Below are 26,979 nucleotides of genomic sequence, written 5' to 3' on the forward strand. Positions count from 1 at the left end.
CAGAAATTAAATAAATTTATTTCATAGTTCTTAACGTGTGCAGAAATAATTCCTCAGAACAAGCTATTATGTGTTTATATCTGTACCTTCTGTAGTCGGTGCTTTTGTGAGTATACCTACACTAAATTATATAATTCAGGTGAGAATCATTTAAGATGTTTACAACATATCTTTACAGAAAGCCGAAATTTTATGGAAGTAGTCGGACTTAGACCTTTCTGTTCGTATCGAGAAAGTTCGACAATAAAGTTGAATCATGGAACTCAGAAGGTATAAAATAATTATAATAACCAAATTTTATAAGGTTACTATTAAAATATTCTGTAGTAACTTTGTTTAAAAATACGTTTCAAAATATCCAAATGACTTTGTTTTTTAATGCCAAAGCTATGTCTACCGAAACAGCATGTGTATTATGTAATGTTAAACCTAAAATATTTCATATTATCAGTACTTATTTTGTTCATATATATGCATATGATATTTCATCTTTTGTTTTCTATTATAAGTTGCATATCAAATGAAACTATGGTCACACCGAAACTGCCACACGAAAATGAATTCTCTGATTTTTTTTTATAAAATGATAAATTGTCCCGCTTGATAAAATTTTTAATATAAGGTTCAGATCAAAATTATAGATACTTTTAAACCACTATTAATCTTTTAGCTCTAAATATCTGAATATTCACATGTGACTCGTACAGTCATACTTAGTCCTGCTTGAGGTCGAGCCGGTTACGACCCAGAGATTAGCTTGTGCATTGGAAGATCCAAGGTTCATGTTACGACATATTACTGAACTCTGAAAACCTCAATTGTGATACGTTTTGATAGAAACATACAATCCCAATATTCGGTTAAGAGTAACTGAATGAACAGCGGTTACTACTGTCTGGCTGCCCTTCATCTAATAATCATTTAGAAGCCAGTGATAGCTATGACTAAAGTTCTGGGGATCTGTCCTAGTTCTTTCACCCATGTATTGTATAAGCTGTCATCAGGATTGAAAATACTAAATACTTTTACAAGTACTTTTTATTACCACTTCTTAACTTAACCATAAACTGATACTTAACCCTACACAAGTACATAAGTATTTACTTATTAATTACATACTAAGACATAACCTTACAACAAAAGTACTTCAAAACTTTTCTTTCAAACCTCACATGTGGACTTGATTTTTATATAAACACGATAACGTTCTTTGTAACATATCACATTGAATCATCGTCCCATTTAAATTTTGAAAGTTAATAACTAACCCAATAAGACATGGTTTAATCACACAGTCAGTTTCTTGTTGAACAGTTGATGGTTATCTTCTTTACTCAAAATGACAGCATCTACATATATGTATACAGCTTGTTCCAATATGCTGATCATGTATGGTGCCCCGGATCAACCTTAACTTTACTGACTCACGTGTTAACATTAATTACACGTATTGTTTAGCTGTGTTACAGCAGTTGATAAAGGTTTGTAAATGTTACAACATCTGGAATACATCTGATCTAAAATTCGATGTAAAATCCAGAGAACTTGCTTCCTTGTTCTGTTTACTTGGTTAAGTGATTATATTCTGTTTTCAGTGTATATGGACATTTCTGCCGATACTTAGAAGCCCATCTCCAGGTTGCATAGTGGTATGTTTGCGGGACTTATAACTCTTGAAACCGGGTTACGATACTCGTGGTGGGCAGAGCACAGATAGTCCATTGTGCAGTTTTGTGTTTAACCAAACAAATAATCAAACAAAACTTGGAAATCCTTCTGATAATTCTCAGGGCACACTAATAACACGTAGAGACCCTGAGGTGTCGGTCTTGGCTTTTATAAAAATATAGTTCAATTTTAGCATCGAATTTTACTGCTAAGTGGGGGAGGAAGTAATTCATAATTTATATTATGCAGTTTCTTCTACTAGACCGAACTTTTCTGTTAATGAATAATTTTATTGGATAGATTTGCATGTTTGTTTTATCTATACATAAAATGTAAATACCAAATGAGCTTCATTTGAAATACAGGAAGCGCGACATTACCTACCCCACCCACCATCTGATGCCTCTGCCTGCATAAATTACGTTCATGATATATCTGCTAAAATCCTGTTAACTTCACAATCAGTACTGGTTTTCATAACCACCTGTTCATCGTTTTACCTGTCCAACATAAGTACTTAGAAACTCTTCGTTTCATTACATATTTATTCACATGGATGGACATGTATGTTTTTTCTTAGTAACCAAAGACTTAATTCATAAAAAAATGATCAGTCACGTGCCATCTATAAATTCACATGTTTCTATTTATTAGATAGTGTGTAAACTACACACGTAGGAAGATAACTACCAAAATAAAATCGCTCAGTCCGACAAACCCTGACATTTTGTTATGCATTACGTGGAATATGAAAATAAAAGAAGGTGTTGCTACCATGAATGAAAAGTTAGGATCAGTTAGAACCTGGTAGACTGAGATATGTAGTACAGTATTACCATCAACTAAGGATTAGTTAGAACCTGGTAGATGTAGATATGTAGTACAGTATTACCATCAACTAAGGATTACTTAGAACTTGGTAGACTGAGATATCAAGTAAGGATGAACAACAACTAAGGATTAGTTAGAACCTGGTAGATGTAGATATATAGTACAGGATGAACAACAACTAAGGATTAGTTAGAAACTGGTAGGTGTATATGTGTAGTATAGGATGAACAACAACAAAGGATTAGTTAGAACCTGGTAGATTTAGATACCTGTACAGGATGAACAACAACTATTCAGTTAGAAACTGGTATGTATATGTACAGTATAAGATGAACAACAACAAAGGATTAGTTAGAACCTGGTAAATTTAGATATATAGTACAGGATGAACAACAACAAAGGATTAGTTAGAACCTGGTAGATTTAGATATATAGTACAGGATTAACAACAACAATGAATTAGTTAGAGTTTAGTAGATTTAGGTATGTATTACAGGATGAACAACAACAACGGATTAGTTAGAACCTGGTAAATTTAGATATATAGTACAGGATGAGCAACAACTAAGGAATAGTTAGAACCTGGTAGATTTAGATATATAGTACAGGATAAACAACAACAAAGGTTTAGTTAGAGCCTGAGATGTGTAGTATAGGATTAACGAACAACGAATTAGAGATTTAGTAGATTTAGGTATGGGATGAACAACAACAACGGATTAGTTAGAACGGTACAGGATGAGCAACAACTAAGGAATTTAGAACCTGGTAGAATATATAGTACAGGATTTTAGTTAGAGCCTGGTAGATTGAGATAGTATACACAACAACGGTTAGAGTTTAGTATTTAGAACAATGAACAACAACAAAGGATTAGTTAGAACCTGGTAAATTTAGATATATAGTACAGGATGAACAACAACAAAGGATTAGTTAGAACCTGGTAGATTTAGATACGTAGTACATGATGAACAACAGCTAAGGATCAGTTAGAACCTGGTAGATTGAGATACGTAGTACAGGATGAACAACAGCTAAGGATCAGTTAGGACCTGATAGATTGAGATACGACGTACAGAATGAACAACAACTAATCTATCGTATATTATTTGCGTAGTCATTATCACGTGTGGCGGTAACCAGAAAACATCACTAAGATGTTAAAACTATTGAAACCAGTTTATAATTTTTTTTGCACTACAAGAATCTGTATTGATTTCATGCGTTTAAATTCTAACATAATTTGTAGTTTTTTTCAAAGATGTTATTTCTTGTGAACTGTGTCGTATTTCGCTCCTACCACAGACCACCTAATTTGTGTTGAAACATCAATAAGAGAAGCCTTTCTTAAATGCCAACATCTTGTATCAATATTCTTTGACATTGAGAAGGCTTATAACACAACATGGAGGTATGGCATTTTGCGAGACCTCCATACATATGGGTTACGTGGCCATTTACCCATGTTTATTAAAATTTTTTACTGGACAGGAGATTCCAAGTTCGTGTGGGTTCGACACTTTCCCATTCTTTTGTACAGGAACTTGAAATCTCTCAGGCTGTGTTTTGAGTGTCACACTTTTCAGTATAAAGATAAATGCCATCACTGAACAACTCCCTCTCACTGTTGCGAATGGGCTGTATGTCGACGACTGTCGCATCTCATGTCAGTCGTCGACCATGAGATACATTGAGCGGTAACTACAAACTGCCCGCAATCGTGTACTGAAGTGAACAGCTTTAATTTCTCTCTCTCTAAAACCGTTTGCATGCACTTTTGCCGCCAACGGGGTATTCACTCTGATCCTGAACTTCATATTGGTGAAATTTCATTGCCAGTGGTCCCTAAGACTAAGTTCTTGGGGCTTATCTTTGACCGTAAGCTGATCTTTATACCACACATCAAGCAACTACAGGTCAACTGCACAAGAGCACTGAACATCCTCCATGTCATTTCTTCCACCATTTTGGGAGTGGATTGATGTTCTATGCTAAAGGTATATCGTTTTCTCATTCGAATGAAACTAGACTATGGATCACTGGTCTATGGCTCTGCCGGAACCTAGGCCTTAAAATGTGGACCCCATTCATCATCAGGGACTTTGGCTTTGTGCCAGGGCTTTCTGCACTTTCCCAGTTCAGAGCTTATACACAAAGTCTCGTGAACCTCCTTTGCACCTCTGCCATTTGCAACTGTCTTTACTGTGTGCTTTGAAACTTTATTTCTTACCAAAGCATCCCACCTGGGGTTGTGTTTTTTTTTCTTGTGGGCCATGCTTTTTTCAGAACAGACAATCTGCCATTGCTCCTTTTGGCCTTCATATCCAAGAGCAGTTGGATGAATTGGGTTTGTCCTTGAATAGTATTACTGTATCCAGGGTCAGCCCATCCCACCATGTCTTATTACAGTCCACAAATGTGACCTATTTGCAAGTCATCTGAGAAATGCAAATACTCCATATTGGAAATACTGTCTGTTATTTGCTGAACATCTTTCCAACCATCCTTCCATTCCTATTTATACAAATGGTTCAAAATCAGGTGACTCTGTGGGCTCTACCGTAGTTTGTTGTGGTTCAGTGGTTGTGCACAGAATCCCTCTACAGCTTCTGTGTTCACTGCTGAACTGTATGCCATTTCTCTTGCCCTGGATCACATAGAAGATAAGTAATACTCAAATTGCATTATTTATACTCATTTACTTAGTTCTCTACTGGCCATTTCACGTTAGTTTATACCCTGTTCTTGCCAATATTCAAAACTGATTTGATCCAGTTTGTCTAGATATCAGACCACATTGGTATTTGTGGGAATGAGCTTGCAGACACTGCAGCTAAATCTGTCTGCTCTGGCACTATCACTGCTGTGCCTTTTCTATACATGGACTATGGTCCTGTATTCAAGGCTCAACTCCATGCCAGTTGGTACTCGACTTGGGGTGAGCAATGTGAAAAAACAAGCTTTTCCAAATAAAACCCTCTTCTGGACTTTGGCTGTCTTGTCTCCATAAGGATCAGAAAGAGGAAGTTTTTCTGACTAGACTATGTATTGGTCACAGTTTTTTAACTCATAATTTTATTTTATCTTGGACTGATACACCAATGTGTTAGTCTGTGTAACCCTCAAGTCACAATAAGCTACATTTTACTGTCTTGCCATCATTGAGAGTTGTAACAATGGCACCATTTTAAATATGTTCTATCCCAAGGTTTATCCGTAATGTCAGACAGTGTTATTGGAGATGGTACACTGTCAACCTTAGAAATGTTTTTAGTTTTTTAAAGGCAATTAATATTTTTAATGCTATTTAAGTTTTTAATTGATACATTAGACCTTTTTTAATGTGATTCCCTTTTAAGTATCAAAGTACATCTAGATCAGTTTGAAATTAGAAAATGGCTGTAGCATCAAATAACTTGAAACCAGGACTGCAAAGGCCAACTTCAGGCCACTAACACTGCTGTTTGAACTACCCATTAGTCATCCTGGCTGGTGAGTTATAATAATTGAAATTTTGCTTTAAGTCTTCTAACACTTGTATTACTTTACTTTTTGAAAATAACCATAATATCAAATAACTCAACCAGGACTGGAAAGGTTAACTTCAGATGACGAACAGTGATTTTTAAACTTCTCTGTTTAATTTTAACTTTTTATTGGTTGTTTGGCACAGATAGCCTAGTTGCTATATAACATATATCAGTAAATGTCAATATGCATGTGTATCTATTCCTTTTGGATTTCCACATTTTTTGATCAATCAGTGCCAAACTTAGCACAGTGGTAAAGGATGACTTAAGGAAGGTCATGGGAGAGGGTTAGTCCCTTTTTCTAAATTTGGAAAAACTATCAATGTTGAGTATCCTTCAGCATTAGAATGACTATGTCACCGCTGATACAATTTTTATAAATGGTGTCTTTCTTTTCAGTAATAGTACCTTTATATATTTTTATTGCACTTTTAGTGTTATTATGTTAAGAAAGAAAAATAAGGCACAATTTTCAATCTTTTGGTAGATACGAGTTTTTAATTCATTCATTTAATGAACAGGTACAGTGGCTATATATGTATGCACACCTGAAAGACATATAGTAGTTGAAATATCAAAGTGTAAATGCCAATTTCAAGAGATTATGTGCACTTCAAAATAATTCAACCAAATTATATTAAAAATATTATTCAAGTGGTAATGCAATAATATTAATGTAACTTTTCCTTTTCTCACAGTGTGATGCTTCAGAGACAAAGGTTACCTGGGGTATATGTTGTTCCATCAGCTGGTTCACCACTGAGTAAGTTAACCTCTGTATTTTAAACATCACTTTTACTTTAATACAAATGTAGTGTATTGTTTTATCATTTTTTAACATAGGAAATTGTGGTGTTGGAGCAGATTTGTTTGAGTTTATTGTGATAAAATTATCACTATTTATTTCAGAAGTTACTACAAAAATAAAATACTAGTTCAAAGCTGTTACAGAAATAGAAAAGCTTTGTAAGATGCATCATTGCTTTACCCATGGTTAGTTTTGTGAGAATCAATGAGTATTTGTAGCATAGCTGCAGTTAAACAATGTTAGTTTGTATACTTAGCTGTTCACAAAAAGAAAACTAATAATGAAAGTATCTTTTGGGCTTATCTTACATTTTAATTATAAAATTGTACATGTATTTATTACCATGAAAATGAATAGAATTCTACATTATTGTATTGAAAACAAAGAACATTTAATTTGTTACATTAAGAAAAAATTTAAGGACAGCAAGAGACCTGTCAGTTCTTTCAGGCTATCCCATCCATTAAAGTAATTTTAGGTGAAACTACAAGTTTTTAAAATACTTGCCAAGCCTTTTCTTAAACTCCATTAAATTTACTTCATCTATTACATCTGAAAACAATCCATTCCAAAGGCCAGTTGCTGTATCAGAAAAATAAAACTGTTTTCACTAAAGATATTCCTACCCAGTGGAAGTGAGGGAAAATATCAGTCTGGGCAAGAATTCAGAGTGCCATTCCTGAGGACTTGTGTGCTAAATTAAACACCAAGCTTAATGAAATAACTTTATTACAAATCTAGTATAAGATATTTGCAGCTAAACAGTCACACTTGTCCTGCCAAGCATCCAGTTGTTGTTCTGATGAGATGGATCACATCTTCCTAGCATTTAATGAGCCAGACTTCTCTATTGCAGCTTTGGAGTTGATTGAATCAGCTAGTTCATGTTTGATGGAGAGGATGGCTAGGTTATTGAGCATTAATTGGCTTATTGTGGATCTCAAGTAGGTCTTAATTTCAGTTTGGAAAAGCTATTTATATGTTGTATTGCTCACACACTTAGTGAAAAGGAATGTCCTCAATATGATGAGAAAGTTAGGGAAAGATTCTTCAAATCTCCACTTAACATATTTAAATCTTCCACGTGCCTTCTGTCTACTGTTTTGTTTTAGTGGCTTCATCATAGATTTTGATGTGTCAACAAAGATGATGAATTTTTTTCTGTAGTCCACTGTTGATGATATCATAGTATATCTCTATGAGATGGTAAAGGGAGGGAGCATATCTATATATGTAGTTTACAGGCTGCTTATCCTAACCAACAGTGAGAGATGTAAGGAACATGGCTTTTTAATTCCAATTCAGAGTAGTGAAATCTTGGCTACCTTCTTGGGTCTGGCTTGTAGTGTTGATAAATTAGGTAAAATTTCCACCCGTATATGAAGAACATACCTGTTCTGGATGTAGTGCACTAGGGTGTGAATTATCCATTGACTCAGTTATGATCTATACAGATAATGCTTTCATCAGTCCCTTCACCTTATCAATGTGGGATTTTAACTAAGTGTAAGAGGGGGTGAGTATTTTTTGAAATTAACATTTTGTTATATTAGGAATGTATTTCCACTAATACTTACCCCTCTCACACACTCCTCCCTCTCTTTCTCTCCATTGAGAGCCAGTGTTAGAGATTGGGATGGTATCAGCCATAAAAAAATGTGATAACATTTTCAGAATAAGGTGTTTCTAAAGCATCAGGATAGAGACACAGGTGGAGAGTGTCATGATACAAATATTGGCAAGAGCAATTGAGTGGTGTATAAAAGACTGGAGCAAGCGAGAAAAATCAGATCAATTCTTAGATTGACAAAGGAAGAAATCCTGGCAGTTGAGTAATAGTTGTAAATGTAAGTAGAGGTTAAGTACTATTGGAAATACTCTTTTGATTTAAGAACATTTTAAGTTTTAAATTATAATTCATTTATAGTTCAATCACATGCTCAAAATTAAGAAATAGAAATGTGTTATCTCATTTTAACTCTGTTAAATAATTCATCTTAAAATATCTTCCTTGGATCATGTACATAATTTCACATTTGTTTTCAATTATAGTTCAATTTAAATGTTTCATTTTCCTTTCTTGTTCCTTACTGTTGATTATATACATCACATGTCAACAGGAACAAGCAGGCAGTAGAATGGTATGAACAGCAGAGATTCCTTTATTTTTGACAAAAATAATTTAATACACTATTTTGTACTGTAAGACATGTAGAGCAAGGGCAAAGTTTGGTTATTTTGTAGCAGTTATTAAACCTTTCAAATGTGAATTTTAAAACAGAATACATAATTAACTAAAATATAAAAATGTACATACAACTTAAGTGTCTCTCTATAACATTTATGTAAGAAACAAATGAAGTGCTACTGTGAACAAAGTGGCCAATACAATTATAAACAGTTTGGTGCTAATTTCAAATAACTGTTGTTGAATTATTGGTTAAGATTAATTGTTTCTAACAGTTGTAAACATGTGCATGTTAAAAGTATGTTTAACTTCTAAAGGTTAACTGTGTAAGGTGGGAGTTGCACCTGTGAGAGGTAGACAAAATATAGTCTGTATTTTATCTTTGAAACATACTTTTCAAAAGAGTACATAAACTAAATTACTGTCTAGACTTGTAGACACATGACCACCTATTTATGCTTCAAACTATACTTTGCCAAATTTAGCATTGCTTATAGTTTGTCACATAATACAAAAGTAAGAGATTTCATTTCTGCTTTCAATATTTCTTTTGAAATAAAGAAACAAAACTAAAATTATATAAAACATCAAACACTAACACACTTGATAATAATTTCTTTACAATATGATTGTAAAGTGGCTTAAATTTTGAATGTAGCCTAGTGATATGCATATAGGAGTTTAAAAAGTGTCATTATGAAAAGGTTAAACACTATCCAGATTCCCTTTATCTCTCTCCCTATCTTTTATTCTCCAAGAGAAAGCAAGTATAGAACTTTGTCATTCTGTGGTACTGTACCTACCTCAACATTCTTAATATGGCTAGAAATACCAAAGAATTTAATGTAAGCAGCAAACTTTATTAATGTACCAGTAGTAACTCTATTAATACCATTAATACAAACAGTTAAAACAGAGGCCCAAATGCTGGGCACTGAGGCTTTCCACTAGTAACAAGGATCCAGTTTGATGGAACTTTAGTGCTAACCATATGCTTTCTTCCATTTAATTAATTCTTCCCAATCCATACTGATGAGATTTTCTAAGTTAATCTCGTTTCATAGCACATTATTAAAAGATTTTTCCAAACCTGTAGTAAACAAGTCCAAATAACAAGTAATGTTTACAAAAAAGATAAAGATAACAAATCAGTGAAGCAAAATTAAGGCACTGTAAAAAAATTGACCTCAAAACTTCTAAATGTGTATAGTGAGTTATGTATTAGATTGATACTCTTTTGTTAAATGTATTTTCCAGATTGTTTTGTTCTCAGTTTATTTTCATTGTATGTATATATATTTTAAGCCTTATTTACGTGTTAATAGAATGGTTTGGAGTGCTGTTCATCTGGCAAGAACATTACCAAGGAGGAGTATTTCGTTTCACCTTGTACATGCCAGACAATTATCCTGATGGGGATTGCCCAGTAGGTGATCAACCTTAATTGTTTATTTTTTAAATTATTAGCATTATAAAGGTATACAAAAAATGTTTTTAAGAAGTTCTTGTAAAATTTATTACAATGATTTCAGAAAGATCATAATTTTGTGCATCATTTTTTTTGTGTTATTGCTCATTGTATACTAGAACCTTATCAATCAGAAGTTAGAGTAATAGTTTGTACATTCATTCCAAGGCTGATATATCCTTAATAAAAGTTCTCAAAATTATTGTACATGATATGACATTATTAAGAAAAATGAACTAAGGACATTTAAAAAAAAAAAATTGTCTAATACCCTACATATGAGAACTTTGATAATTGCATTGGGTTTTAGATCCCTACCAAAAAGTACTTTTTAAAGTATAAATTTATTAATTATTAAAATATAATGTTTTTAAATACTTGGTCTTAATATGTAAAGTAATTATACAACTTAATTGAATTTTAGCATCAACTTTAATCATTAAAATTAGCACAAAATCTATACTTTTATGAATTTTAAAAATTCTAAGAAAAATGGTTTATTCTAGCTTTTTCTACTGCATTTAATTCTTATATTATTTTACCTATTAGCATTGTTTCATTTTATATTAATTGCATAATTTATTCTCTAAAAGGAGCATTTTCATAACTTGCAAGAAGAGAGGTGAAGTGGAATTATGAGAATGATGAATGATAAATAAATTAGAATGTATTTAGAGGTTAACATCTTTGGTTTCAATGAAAATATCTTGTTATTACATAATTCTTTTATACCTTCCTTACATTATTTCCTTATTTAAAACTACAACAAACTTAAGCACTTGTGTTGCCAAAAGTTTTGTATAAGCTAATGTTGCAAGTGATGTTAATTAACATTAATCAACTTGTAAAAAATTACTGATAAAGCTAAAACACTGGCTGGTTCACATTCTTTCTTGAGAAATTATGTACTTTCTTAACTACTTTGTACATATGATATATTTTTGAATATTATGCAAACTGTTACATCACATCTTTTGAACTACATATATTATTAAATCTTTTGATCTCAGTGTTATCAAAGTCAACCATATCTACATACACAATGACCTGAAGAAAAAAGGAAGAAGACTTTCAAAATGTCATCCTTTACACTTGTCTTCACAACAGGCAGTTGTCATCCATTTTACAAAGTTTTGTTATGAATATTCTGCCTGAACAGTCTATAAACTGTACATGTGTTTCTTGTAGTCTCTGAAGCTTTCAAACCTTTTTTAGTTCATGTAGCATACATGCACCTCTTTAAAACTGTTCCTTAGGTTTTTATAGGTTAAATTTTTTTTCTAAATGTTTGTCAATTAACTTAAAGTAAGAAGTAAGGCTTATTAAGACATTGTCATTGAGAAAAAGGCAAATATTTGCAAGTTGTTTTCCTCAAAACTCAATCACAACTTTTTGAAAAAAAAACGTTATTTCCTTTCCAATCTAATATGTACTTAAAAATTGAAATATATTTTGTATTAAAATTTGATATTATTTTCTTACAGCTAATAGTTTTTGAACCATCAGTTTTTCATCCTTTAATAAATATTGAAACTGGAGAACTAGATGTAAAGAGAGGATTCCAGAAATGGAGGTCAGTTTAAGATACAGCCATTATTATTGTTTTACAAATTGAAAGTATTTCCATATCAGACACTGAACTACATTATTTAGATCTGGTTGTTTAGGGAATTAATATATTTGATAAAAGTAATGATTTCACATTTCAAATATATTGTCTTCCTTCACCAAATAATGCTGTACATTTGTAACTTCTTTGATATTTTAATATCAGTAATATACCATCCTTAACATTTAGCACGAACACATTTGTAATAAAATTGATATTTAGTAGTTTTTAATAATAATACAGTAATTGAATAGTTTAAATTGTTGTATAATAAGTACAGAACATATTTATATAATTCCAAAATAATAATTCACCTACTTGCACAAGAATGCCATTTCCTTTGCATGTTTGCTTGTGAGATTTGCATGCTACTAGCCTTGTGCTAATTTGTACTTAAATTCTCATATTTAACATGAACTGTGCTGGTGCATGATGACATAATCATGCAGTGGTAGCTCTCTACCAGTAGCAGGGTAACGTGATCTCCATTTGTAGTAACTCCCTCTGTGCACTTGCATTTGTGATAACTTCATTCTTTTCATTGGCATTGAAGTTTCAAATTTGTGTTCAATTTGATGAGATTTACATTGGTTAATGAAACTTTGGTTTTTGTTTTCTATAGTTTTGTAACAAAAGTGTTGATTATTGTCTTGAATTCTCACCTGAATGTAAATGATACTTATTGATTATGTTACACTCAGCCCTTATTTTATACTCTGGCTTCTGGAGGCTTGTTTACTTTTGAGAACGTTGCAACCTTTGTTCAACATGCTATGGATTACCACAGGTTTACTGGTTTATTTACCCTGTTCCTTCACCTGATGTTCTTTCTCTCAGTCAGGTATGGCTTATTGTACTTCAAATGCAATCTGATTTGCTTTGAGTAGTGCCTTACCATTTGGAGAATGTCCAGTCTCTTCTGGTTTTCATTCTCACGTGTGTTCATTTCCTAATTTTTTAACTGTATTCTGTAATATTCTTTTTCACTTTGTGAACCCAGTTTCTGAAGTTTATTTTGTTTTCCTCCTTCCTTCTTATTAAATTTTTTTTTCCTATCACACCCAGATGTTTCATCCTGCTTATATTTGTGACACTTTTATGTCTTGACTTGCAGATGTTCATCCTTTCTAGATTCTCTGCCTTTTGTTATCTATTTGGTCTGCTTTGTGATCAGGCCACTTGCTTTATATTTGATTCTGTGGTTCCCCATTTTTGCATTTTCATCTTTTTCTCACCACCCCTGTCTTTCCTCCATATATTGTCTGAGGCATTTCACCATGCTTTAGAGAAGTTTTGTGCAGAAATTTATTTTTTTTTCTCTTTGCCTTTTTAACCTATTCCACTTCTGTTCTATCCCTCCTTACTTTGTTTCCCTTTGTTAGGACTTGTTAAGTTGCATTCCATTTTACAGTACCTTTCTCTTTGTCTGGATTTCTTTCTTCAGGTAGCCTTTGTTGATGGTGTTCATTTCTCACTGGAGACCAGGTTTGAAGTTATATTACTTATTTCCTTATTACTTTCTCATGTTTTTTTTTCTTAATTTTGTTCTTTGATTCCTATTCCATGTATAATCAATTTATCAAAAACCTTCTCATTCCAGGTTCTAGAGCCTTTTTTTTCTCCTTCCATTACCTAACAACTGGTGCATTGCTTATCTTGACAGTGTGATTTTATTGTCATGTATGACACTCTAGACACCCAATTGTTTTATCTTACCTCTAGCTGAACTCATTTTCAATAGCCTCTCTTGCCCCATCTTTCTTTGCTCCTTTTCCCACTTTTTTTCTATGACTCTGTATGGTCTTTTTACCTGGTCTGTAGTTTCTTTGGTTATCATATCAGATACCATTGCACACATTGCTGTTAATCCATCCTCCCTATGTTTTCTATTTTCTGTCTATCAGATTTGCATCTTTCAATTCCTTGCTGTTCTCCATGGCACAGCATTAACGATTTTTGTATTCATTTGGCCTAAGACTGTCTTTTTTTTTTTTTCTAGATGATTGACTTTTGTTGGCCCACTTTTGGGTAATATCCTCTTCTCACACTTCAGTTTCTTTCCAGGAAACCACTTGGATTGAGTGACTTGTCAGGATATCCAAGTCCTTTTTCATGCCCACTCAATATATGGTATTGTTGGTATTTTTGTTCACTTCATTCTTTTTGCTTGTGGGTTTTGGGGTATCTGGACACTAGGACTTGCACTTCTCATTGCCATTTTGCATGAGGGGTTCTTTTGCTTTTTGGGATTTTGACTTCCTTGAAACCCTAATTTCATAGAGATTTGCACGTTAATCTCCTCCAATGGATCGTACATATCTAAGGAATTTTTTTCTCAGGTTCCATTGTTCTTTTTTGTGAACTTCCCCTCTCACTTTCACAAGGAATTGTCATTTTGAATGGACCATTTCCATACTTATGGCCCTTTCTTACCAACTTCTAAACCACATCTATCTCTTTACCAATGCTTTCTTCTTGGATTGAGGTGCATCTCTGTATGACATGATCTCTGGCATCTGGATGCAGCATGACTGATCACCTCAACTCACTGTTATTTGGAACATTTCCATATCTTTCCTTTTCTGGCTGATCATACAGTCCACTCTGATGCATCAACAGTTATCTTTACACTTACTATTAAGGGAATATATATTCCAGTTCCTTTGCTTTTGGGCATTGGACTGTATCCTTCTGGGCTTATTCCTGTAGGGTTAACTTTTGTTCCTTGTTATGTGCCTGGAGCTGTGTATCTTGTGAGAGACAGCCTGTCTCAACCAGGTTATGTTTCTACCCATGGTGTGATCTCTTCTCTCCCATGGTCTTTTTGAGTTTGTTCTTGCTTGGGTATGCCCCTCATGACACCTTTGCCAGTCCTCTCTACTCCAGTCTTCATCTGTTTTATTCTTCTGTTCCCCATCCTGTGGCTCTGGCTGTCAAAGTTCTTAGCCAGGATTAGTGTCTCCTATTGGAAAATATACCTTTTGCCTATAATTCTCTTCCACTAAACCCTTGGGTCTTTAACTCGATACAGGAAAGTCCTTCTAAAATCCTACTATGACCAACTTAATCTTGGTTTTCTCTGCTTCATCACTTGGTATCAACACCTCTTTCGTATACCAAATATCCATTCACTTTTGCTTCAGTATCATGCATCCCTTTTTTATGAAAGAGTATCCCTTTATCATGTATGAAATTTGTATTTTTCATCAAGACAGATTTTCCTATCATGTAATTTTTTCTTGTCAAATTCCTATTTTATTCCAATTTTGTCTATCTCAGTATGACTGTGGTGATATTTTGTTATTGATCCATCTACCATTCCTCTCCTCCTGACTGTTTTATTATGCCCCATCTTTCTGCCTTTTATTAATTGGATGTTCAACCATGGTTTGTCAGTCTCCACCATTGCTGATTATTGGGCAGCACTTTCTGGTGCATTTTACATTTCCTTCTACTTTTTACTTGGTTCTGCTCTTTCCCTCTTCACCGTCCTCCTTGCTTAACTTCTATACGAGCCTGGCATGGTCAGATGGGTTAAGGCATTCAACTCATAATCTGAGGGTCCTGAGTTCGAATCCCAGTCACACCAAACATGCTTGCCCTTTCAGCCATTGTGGCATTATAATGCAACAGTGAATCCCACTATTCGTTAGTAAAAGAGTAGCCCAAGAGTTAGCTATGGGTGGTGATGACTAGCTGCTTTCCCTCCAGTCTTACACTGCTAAAGTAGGGACAGCTAGTGCAGATAGCCGTAGTGTAGTTTTGTGCAAAATTTAGAAAACGAACAAACAAACTTCCATACTGGACTGTATCCATAATGTGGTTTTGCATGCCCCATTCATGCCATTGGATTTTTACTTTCTGTTTCACTTTTGTATCTTAGTTCATCCTTCTTATTTGTGGTCACTATTGTTTAGATACTTATGCTATTGATGGCTCTCACATCCTTTTCAAGATATTTATTCACCCTGTACTTGGACTAGTATTTCCTTCTTCAATCTTCTGCCACTTGTAATAAATAATAACCTTTCCTTCTCTCCTATTTCTATTCCTTTTTTTTTTCTCACCTATATGATTATTCAGACCCAAGTCACCTCCTTTGGCCTGTTCAGGATGTGAGGTGTCACTTCTGCCTTTTTGGATCCTTGTCATCTTCTGTTCCTATCTTGATACATCTCATTTTCCAGGGACCTCTCTCCTACTCTTAATGGATGAGTCATTCAACTGTTCTGGCTAGTATATTCTCCTCTTGATGGAGAGTGCTCACAGGTTATTTCTTTTTTAATCATCATTTTTCTCATTTTCTTCTTTCCCAATGTTGTTGGCCATAGCATAGGATTCTTCAGATGGACATGTAGATGACTTTCTATACAGACATCCCTTCTTCTCCTGACTATCTAGTTATTTTGTTTTCTATGAGAAATTGACTTCTACTAGTTCCTGTACTTCAGTCAATCCACCAGTAGAAATGAGTAAGTTTGTTTCTCCTATCTTCATACATGATCCTGCCAGGTGGCTGGTGTTCCCTCAAAGGATACATTTATTTTCTAAATTGTAGAACAATCCATAATAGCAGAAGTCCTTCTTTTCTGCCCAGGCAATCTCACACCACCAGTGTCCACATTAAAATAAAAGTATATTTCACCTAAGGTATGGACATATGATTTTTTCTTCCCTTTTGATGTAATATTTTTCAAAGATTCTGCAGCTTAGTTAAAGTTGTATTTGTATGTATGTTTGTGTATATATTTAATGTGTGTGTGTGAATTTCACACATATATCAAGAAAGATAACGTTTGAATAATGAAGTTTTCTAAAAGATGACATTTTTGTTGAACTGTTGAAAACAAAATTACTGAATTCTGAGTTTAGAGTTTTCATGAAGAATTTATGAAATGATTAAAACATTAGAGGGTCATCATATGTTTTATAGGTTTTATTCCATGTAAGGAATTTTGTTTTTCATAGGCTCCTCTAATTTCAAAACAAGAAATTCAGATTTGGTATATTAAGCTTATTAATTGATACTGTTTTGAAGAAAAGTGTAATTTTTTAACTGTTAAAAGGTAGATAGATTTGTGGAACATATTTATTGAAAACTGATACATATTACTGGTGAATTTATAAACGTAATTATTTGTTAAAAAAAAAACAACTAATACTTTAATCTTTCTATTTTATAGAAGAAATGTCAATCATATTTGGCAAGTAATTTTGTACGCTCGTCGAATTTTCTATAAAATAGAAAATCAAAATCCACTGAATCCAGAAGCATCAGTTTTGTAAGTAAATGTCCTTTTAACAGAAAATCTTGTTCAAAGAATTCTGCACTTTCACCAAAAAGTTGTAGGCTAATAACTGTATCGTACACGTTGTAATAAACATTTATCAGTTAATTTTTGCTTATTTTGACTTCAAGTGGGTATTAGTCATTATAACTAATTCAACTTTGGAATACAATACCCAAGTGACCTTTTCTAACTTATGCCATAACTTATGATAAGTGTGTGAACTTTTCATATGTACCCTAATAAATATATGAAAAAAGGACTGAAATTTGTAATAGTTTAGTTATTATAAGGTAAAATTCCTGTTATAAAAAATTCTAGAGAACTTAATCTTGTATGAAATGCAAATGATTAGTTATTTAGTCTTACTTCTTAAATTCCTGAGGGACTAGGTAACGAATGCAGTGTTTAAAAATGTAATAGACCTAACTAATGTTTTATGACAAGTTTAATTATAAACTGATAAATTTATTGTAACATAAAGTTGCTTTTTGTTTACCAATTGAATGTTCATCCTTGCTGGTTTGCATTGTATTAATTTCTGAATATAAAACTTTGAAAGTTTCATGGTGTAAAGAGAAATAACACTAAAATAAAATGAGAGAAGTTATAAAAAGTTAAGAAGCCTACAGCTCTTAAGATTAATAATTGTTATAGACCAGAATCAACTAAGTAATTCTGTTTTAAAATAAATATAATATTTTTTAATTTTATGCTTAAATTTTAACTTTTAATATGGTTTATTATGATACAGTTAATATTAAAATAAAGAAAATAAGAGAAAGAGAGTTTGAATGAAACCTGTTTGTTCATTTGGGAAGTTCTAGATATTATGTGAAAGAAATATTATTAATATTAATAGTAATTTTATTTTTACCATGAAAATCACCTATTACATAGAATATCTCAGTAAAAGTTTTGTAAATTTTGACTCTTTGTGCAAATAAAAGACTGGTAATGTTTAATAACAAATTTATCAAATTTCATGAAGGTAACATGATACATTCACTTATAATACTTACAGTTTCATAGTTACATGGTGTTTATAAGACTGTCAAAAGGGACAGTCTGTATACAGAGAGTTAAACCTTGAGCCATGTATTTTGAATAATGTTATGTGATTAAAACCACTTAAATCTAGCCACATCACAATTGTTTCTATGGTATGAACATTCTCTATTTCAACAACACATATCTAATACTTCTAGTAAGCTTTGTTCTAAGACTGGCATTCTACTTTGTTTTAGCTTTTCCTCTATCAGACCTTGTTTTGTTTTTTTTTTCCTGTATATTTTTCATTTATTATTATAAAATGTAAGTATTGATAAATTAAAATAAATAGTAATAATAATAATTGTTTATAAGGTATGCCCTTGAATAGTTCTGTGTTATGTAATTCAGTACTGTGAAGTGGGATACACATTCCCCATGTGAGTTGCAATTTATATGCCATAAGTATTAGTCAGACAGGTTTGAAGGGCAATAGAATAATTTAATTTTGTGTGTATTAGTTTGTTATAACTTAGAAAACAAGCTGAAACAAAATAAACAAAAATGCTGCACTAATTGAAAAGATCCCAGAGTACAAGCAATAATGTGGGATTATAAGATGTACCCTAGTTTTTAGAGGTGACTGTAGAAGTAGGACCCACATTTTGGTGGGGATACACTGTATATTAGTCTTAACCTCTATTCTCCAGTCTTGCATAAGAAATAAGAGTAGCAATAGTTATAGAAATTATTAGAACGAGATATGGGTGCTCAAGCCCACAATGCCCCACATCTTTATCACCGTTTACTACCTGCAGACAAAATGTGGAAAGGTGACTGCTCTCCCAAGTAAAGAAGAAAATGAATTAAAGTAATGCAAGAAAAAGAAAATAAGGAACTACCATTTGGGATAAGTTGAAAACTTGCCTCTTGAAGTTAGCATTCCAGCTCCCAATATGATAGAAAGGCACTAATTGACAACACAGTAAACAAACTATACCAGCATGTGTATGTGTATATATAATATTTAAGCTGCTTAGTTAGGATAAACATTTCTCATTTTGTGTTATAATTTGCAGTCATTTCAGAGAGAAAATTGGAGAAATTTAGAATTATTTTATAATGGCTACAAGGTTGGTCAAATAAACTGACCTCATGATGTCTCATAGAGTTAAATATCATCCCCCAAAAGTAATATAAAATTTTGTCTTTTATATAAAAGTGTTTTCATACTCCTTGAGTGATGCACATATTTTGGAGACAAACAAGCGAGTTGTTACTATAATTTGTCTATTAACAACTTATTATAACAACAGTTGGACCAAAACAAATAATAAAGGAAATCATGTTGTCACTTTTATCTAATGATACCTTAAAGAAGATATTTTGTTTATTAGAAAAGCCTTTCATTTTTACCCTCTTGTATATTGTCCAACTTTAGTACTTGCTAAGGATAAACAACATGAAATAAAGCATAGGGATAAGTCAGGTTTTTTTCAGTTGTGTTAGCTCCTGTGTTTATCGTCTGGACATTATTTGTTTTGGTTGTCTAAGATCTATGGTCAACATCAAGAAACTTAAACTTGTATACTGTTGCAAATTATTGGTTATTTTAGCCTAGAAAATACAATTTCTATCTCTCGAAAAAATATTTGAGACATATTTATACTGTTGGCAGTGTATTTCATGAATTTTGTGAGTTACACTTGTTATGGTCTACTGTACTCAAACATTTACTTTCTGTATAACTGATATGTTCTAACAGTTTTATGTAATTTGTATTTGGAGCCTTAATCACATTTTCTCATACTAAACAATCATTTATAGTAAGGGTAGTTAAAGCATACATTCAAACTGTACACCTGTCAATGTGCTGCTCCTGCAGCTTATTTTTACTTGAGATGTTTTGGAACTTGAATGTAGATTGCCACAGTTTCTTTACATTTTAAAGATCTGATATCTATATTCCACACCACAATTGTTGTTTATTAATGAATATACATTTTCTATAGGTTATATTTATTTACTATGATATGACTTCAAACATGTTTAAATCAGTTTCATTTTTCAGCATTGAAATCTTTCCTTTACTTACAGGTTAATTCTAATTAATGCAAAGTTTGTTAAGGAATAGGTTTCAAAATTCAATAAGCATAATAGTACAGTTTGTTTTTTATTATTTCTTCTTATAAAAAAGTAATTTTTATAAAAAACTATTTGAAACCAAATGAATTTAATTGTTTTTTTATGAATAATTACTTCACTATGAATTTCCAAAGTTTTAAGTTTAAAGTTAGCTTTTATCTTAATAGTAATGATCTTACACAGGTGTAATTTAAATATGTATTTAATTTATAAATTAATAGTTAAGAATATGTGAGTTTCACTACTAGGTAGTTGTCTATTCATATAAAATAAAACTAGTTTGACAAAATGTAATATTTTAATAACTTTGTGATAACTGGAGTTGAAGATAAGCAGCAACTAACAATTGCTAAATGGAAGATGGGTTACGTATTCCTCAAATTGTAAGCTTCTTCCAGATTTTGATTTATACAAATAGTAATTATTTTAATACCCTTTGTAAGTAGTATTGATTTTTTTTCATTATTTTTTAACTTGTTATTTTGCAGTACTGTTGGGTACTTCTTTGAATTTTATGTAACAAAATTAGTTTAAGACTTATCAATAATCATAAGAAAATATTTTTAACTGTAGATATGAGAGAGACCTAGAATTGTTCAAGGTCAAAGTGGCTGAGAGTATTAACTTTTGTCATGAAAAGCTGTATGATACCTCAACTCAAGATCCACATGCTCTCCACTTCAGTCCGTGGGAACCAACTATACATGAGAATGTTAGGAAGAAATTATTATCTGGAAATGTATGTTACTTTTTGTATTTTACTGAACTTATTCCTCCCAGTTATTGCTCAACTTACTCATACCAGGATAAGAGTTTTGATGTATGATTTAATTATTGTTGCTATAAATGAAAATGCAAAAATATGTGGAAAAACAAAAACAACAAAAAATTCTTATGTACCTCAAAGTTCATATTTATATATTTATAAATTTTAAAATGTATAAATCAAGTAAATAATTATTTTTCTTCTAATATTCTCCTACAAATGAGGCCCAGCATGGCCAGGTGATTGGGGCATGTGACTTAAAATCTGAGGATCACAGGTTTGACTCCCTGTCCCACCAAACATTCTTGCCTTTTCAGCCATAAGTGCATTATTATGTGAAAATAGAAACAGTTAGAAAATAGTTTAGAAAGAGTTTTGAAATGTAGTTTGAGTGGTGTTTACTAGCTTATATACTTTACAAATAACTCATGTTTTATCACAGTTTATAAACACTAATTTGTACTCTACATCTTAGGAAGTACAATAAGTTATTTTTTTTCTAAATGAATAAATTATCAAATTTTACAAGTCTGGTTTGCAAAATAAATGGATTAAAAGATTTGGGCTAGATCTAAATTCAGTTTTGGTCATTTTGACACATTGTGGTCACCATGATACCATCAAAATATATAACTCTGAATAAACTAGGTATACCTTCACAATTTTGAAAGTATTAATTAAACGTTACAAGTATTTTGCACACCATTTATAATGAGATATTTTTACTGAAGAGTTATTTATGAATTTCCAAATATTTCTGGGTCAATCTGAATGCAACTCTCCAACCAGCCTTAAGAAATAAGACAAAATTATATATATATGAAAACAAGAAAGTTAGTACTTGTATCTTTAGTTGGGCTGCCAACAGGTGAAGCACTCTAAACCATTTTTGTTTTGAGTGAGACAATGTTTATCTACAAAAATTTGTACTTATTTCAAATATAATGTTTTTTTACAATATAAATAGTTATCATTCACTGTAGTAGGAGGTCTTATAATTACTGTAATTTTATCTTTCTAATGAAACTGTAAATTAGTTAGACATTTATCTGAATTATCTAATTGTGAAATAACCAACATAAAGTTCCTTGTAAAGGGAATTCTTCTTTTTCTGTTGGTTAGAAATAATCCAACAACAATTTCAAAAAGAATTATTGACATTTTTTTAAATAATGTGAGAGGGGATGTGTCATGTAGGTTGGACATTTTCTATGTAACAAAAGCAAGAAGACTGGAGGTTTACATTCTGACTTGTCAGTATCTATAAAATGTTTTTGTAATTTAGCCTTGTTCACCTATGATATATTTAGTGTGTGTGTGTGTGTGTGTGTCTGATTTCTTTTCTATTCAAAGTACTTTATATATAAAAGCTTACAACATATCATGAAGATACAATTACTAAATTAAAAGTTATGTATACTTTATTGGTTACAAGGTCAGTCAAAGTGACCAAGCACATATAGTGTGGTAACATGCATTGATATTAAAGTAGTTTAATTAACAATTTTGAACACAACATGTATAACTTATTGTGACATGCATACTTTGGCATGTATATCTATACACAAGTTACCTATCTTATCTAAGAGTTATACCGAAATACTAAGATAAGATTTTTCTGTTTTAGAAAGAAGATAACGATACTAAAGTCTCCACACCTTCAGGCTTATCCTGGATACAAAAAGGAACTTTAAAGATATTCTCAAAAACAGCATCTTAAATACCCAGATGTGATTAACGTTCCTTTTGAATAATAGCATTTTATGATATTTGATTGAAATATCCTTTTACCACATAAATAAACATTGACATTATTTTATCTAATTTGTAATATATAGTTTGTTTCTCCAGTGCTATGTTTACCCTTCACAACACATTCAGATTCTGAAGGTAGTGATTATAAAGTTCAGTTTGAAATATATGTATGTATGTGTTTCATTGTAATGGATAACAAATAAAAATTAAATTGGATATACTGTTCAGATTGATTTTTTTAAACAATAAAACTTGTAATTTATAAAATAAACGTGAATTCCATGTTTGTTTGTTTTCATTCTCATGTAGTTGTCAATAACAGTGTATGAAATAAAGCATAGGGGCAAGTCAGCTTTCTGCTAGTTTTGTTAGCCCCTGTGTATATTGCCTGAACACTAATTACTTTTGTTATCCAAAATCTATGATCAACATCACAAAACTTAAACTTATGTACTGTTGCAAATTATCAGTTATTTTAGCCTAGAAAATAAATTCCTACATTTTGAAAAAAAATACATAAGACATATTTGCAGTGTTGGTAGTGTATTTTGTGAAATTTGAGTAAATTTTGTTATAGTCTACTGTACTCAAACATTTACTTGCTGTGTAACTGATTTATATTCTATAACAGTGAAATAAAATACTGTGTAATTTTAAGGTGCTGATTTTTCAATGTAATCAAACTTAACGCTCAGTAATACTGAAATTGCAATGCATGTAAATATTTGTAAGATAATAAATATTTTTTGTTTACACCACGAAATTATTGTAAAAACATTTTAAGAAATGTAACAATTTTATTCACATTTTCCTATTAAGTGCTAAACATGTTTTTTTTCCTCTTTCTTATTTCCGTCTTTCAAGCTCTACTCAAATAAGTGGTTGAGTCTAACGCAAAATGTATATTTTTTCTTTATGTTAAAGAAACGATAAATTAAATAATCGAACTCCGGTTTTGTATTAGTGAACTAAAAAAATGCACTTCACGAAAGCGCGAGAACATTCTGTTAGCCTTGATTTTTTGTCTACTTTGAATTATACATTTGTGGAGAAATGATAAAAAGTATCTAAAAAAAATGGAAAACTTCATTTCTAAGTTCTTGTTGTTTGATTAGCTTTTTCACTCTGAAAAATGATTTTTTCTACAATATATTGTATAATTTACATAAATACCTAGATATATGTATATCATGTACTAAATAGTATAGATGATACTTTTGAATGATGACTGGAGTATTAAAATAAATTAGTACTTTAAATATCTGAAACTTATTAATATTATTCTTTGTTAATAGTCTTTGATATAACTAGACGTGCAAAATAAAACCTTAAAAGCAAAATAATCATGTGAAATACAAAATAAAAAGAAGCTTTATGGAATTTAATTTTGTTAACGGTATAACTCATAAATACAAAATATAAAATACAATTCAAATTTTGAAGCATAATAGGAAGATAATTTTGTTCAAGGTAAGTGGAATACGTCATTATTTGAATATGATTATGTTTTGACTGAAGGTAAGGGAGCAACATAATTATTTAAGTTTAAATGATAAACGTTTCTAAGAAAGTGGATTACATGATTTTTTTTGTTGTAAATACAATAATATATTTTTTTATTATCAAATTGGACGATATTTTTCAAAATTTTCATAATTCATTAATTGGCCATGTGGTTATGACGTTCGTCCCATAATCTGAGGGTTGCATGGTCGAATCAACGTCACACATACTCGCCCTTTCGTCGGTAGAGGATGTTATAAAGTAATGGTAAATCCCACTATTTATTCTTAAAATAGTACCTACAATCGTCGGTGGGTCTTTAACTGCTATATTAAGGACGGCTAACGGAAATAGTCCTCGTAAAGCATAGCGCGAAATTCAAACAAAAAAATTATTTATCAACTGACATTTTCTGATCAGGCAGTTGATGAAAAAATAAGAGCTCCTCTTTATTAGATTTGTCCAATATTTCTAACAATTCTCTTAAAAATAGTGAAATTAATATTTAGTCAAATATAAAAATTATTAGAAATAACTTTATAATGAAGCATCTGATTTTCTGAATCTATCCTCCTCTGTTTAATAGCATGATGGCAATCTTTGGTAGTTATAATATTTGAATTATTCTGCACTATGTATCAGTACTGCTATGAGTTGAAAATTGTTTTCCTGAAAAATGTAGTTCATGAGAGAGAAAAAATCTGAAGTTTTCCTGATTGTGGATATTCTGCATCGGATTTAAAGGACGGTTTAGTTTTAACACTTCTTTCTTAAACTAACAAAATATTCGTTTTATCGTGTGATGAATTGTATTAAGTTCTTGTCCTTCATTTTCTGTCAGGACGAATTAATTAAAAACAAACAACCATGTAAATCTTAGTGTAACAACTGTGAATTGTTGGACGTATATTGTGACAGTTAATACACTTACAGCTATATTACAAACAATATAAACAAACACACAATTATTACTGAAATAAACATTTAATGTATAATAGCTGTTACATTTAAATGGGCGAAAAATATGTAAACAAACATTTCATTACTTTTTGGTTTAATATTTCACACAAGGTTTAACATTATATGTCGTAATAAGTAAATACTGCATGAAAGGAAATCATAAAACATGAAAAAAGCTTGTGAATTGTTGAACTAAAGCCACAGTCTCTTAAATTTCAATAATAGTTATGAATGTTCCGATAATATGTTAAAACGTTAAGTTTTCAAAGTTTATATTGAATTTGCTTGTACATAAACGTAAATATTTATATTACTATGTAAGTTCCTGCTAACCCAATAATATCAATAATAGTGAATTTAAATATTTTGTGCAATTTTGTGAGTATCAATCCCATTCGTGTAACTGTACAATGTGGAGATAAAATCCATCTTGATTTCTCTTAACTCCATAGAGAAAATATTAACAAAGTCGGTTTTATAAATTCGTTTATTAATCCTATTTCGCTGTTTTGAAGAAACATCGGGTTGGTTTCGAGCTTTTCCAATGATAAACGTATCTTGGTTGTCAGAATTTTCAATAAGAATGACAACGTTTTCCTTGTGATGTCTTTGTTTACTGTTTGGTTTAATGACAATAAGTTCATCATAATTTTTCACATGTCTATCAGACAGAGGTCGCTGTATATATTCTTCAATAGCTTTTGTTTGTTTCGATCCTGGTGTTCCTCTCTGAAGATGTAGAATACAGTAATGTTTAGTAGCGCAACACTCAAAATTTTAGTGATAATTTTACTATAACATGCATAAAAACAAATAAATGTTTCTATGAAACCTATAAATTATGAAATTGGATTCAGTTATCTCATAAATGTTTTCTGGAAACTAGGAAAATTATCTCAACCATTGTTTCATGTAGTTAATAAAGAATAATATACAGCAGACAATAGCTTAAATACTGTTTTCCATTTATATTTTACACGTTCACAAAGGATAACTAGATTGTTTATATTATTACCTAGACACGATGAAAGTACGGTTATAATTAAATGTCAAGTGTTCCACTCAGTTTTTTGTTATATAGCTAGAAAAGATGAACGTACGGTTATAATTAAATGTTAGGTGTTCTACTCAATTTATTGTTATATAACTAGACAAGATGAAGGTGCGATTGTAATTAACTATCAAGTGTTCCTCATTTTATTATTGTTATATAACTAGACAAGATGAAAGTACGGTTATAATTAAATGTCAAGTGTTCCACTCATTTTATTGTTATATAACTAGACAAAATGAAAGTACGGTTATAATTAAATGTCAAGTGTTTTACTCAATTTATTGTTATATAACTAGACAAGATAAAAGTACGGTTATAATTAAATGTCAAGTGTTTTACTCAATTTATTGTTATATAACTGGACAAGATGAAAGTGCGGTTATAATTAAATGTCAAGTGTTCCACTCAATTTATTG

At 31.5% G+C, this 26,979-nt stretch overlaps 1 protein-coding gene across 1 annotated transcript; it reads left to right on the forward strand.

The window, feature by feature from the left end:
• Window positions 1-2,416: 2,416 nt before the first annotated feature.
• LOC143251732 (AKT-interacting protein-like) lies at window positions 2,417-23,261 on the forward strand. The gene is made up of 7 exons (XM_076502975.1): window positions 2,417-2,475; window positions 6,728-6,792; window positions 10,351-10,451; window positions 11,978-12,066; window positions 17,286-17,384; window positions 21,099-21,264; window positions 22,919-23,261. Exons 1-7 carry the CDS (start codon window positions 2,417-2,419, stop codon window positions 23,009-23,011), a joined length of 672 nt encoding a protein of 223 aa, XP_076359090.1. The 3' UTR covers window positions 23,012-23,261.
• The last annotated feature ends 3,718 nt before the right edge of the window (window positions 23,262-26,979 follow it).

The sequence above is a fragment of the Tachypleus tridentatus genome, chromosome 6 (assembly GCF_004210375.1).
Source record: "Tachypleus tridentatus isolate NWPU-2018 chromosome 6, ASM421037v1, whole genome shotgun sequence".
NCBI classification, from domain to species: Eukaryota; Metazoa; Arthropoda; class Merostomata; order Xiphosura; family Limulidae; genus Tachypleus; species Tachypleus tridentatus.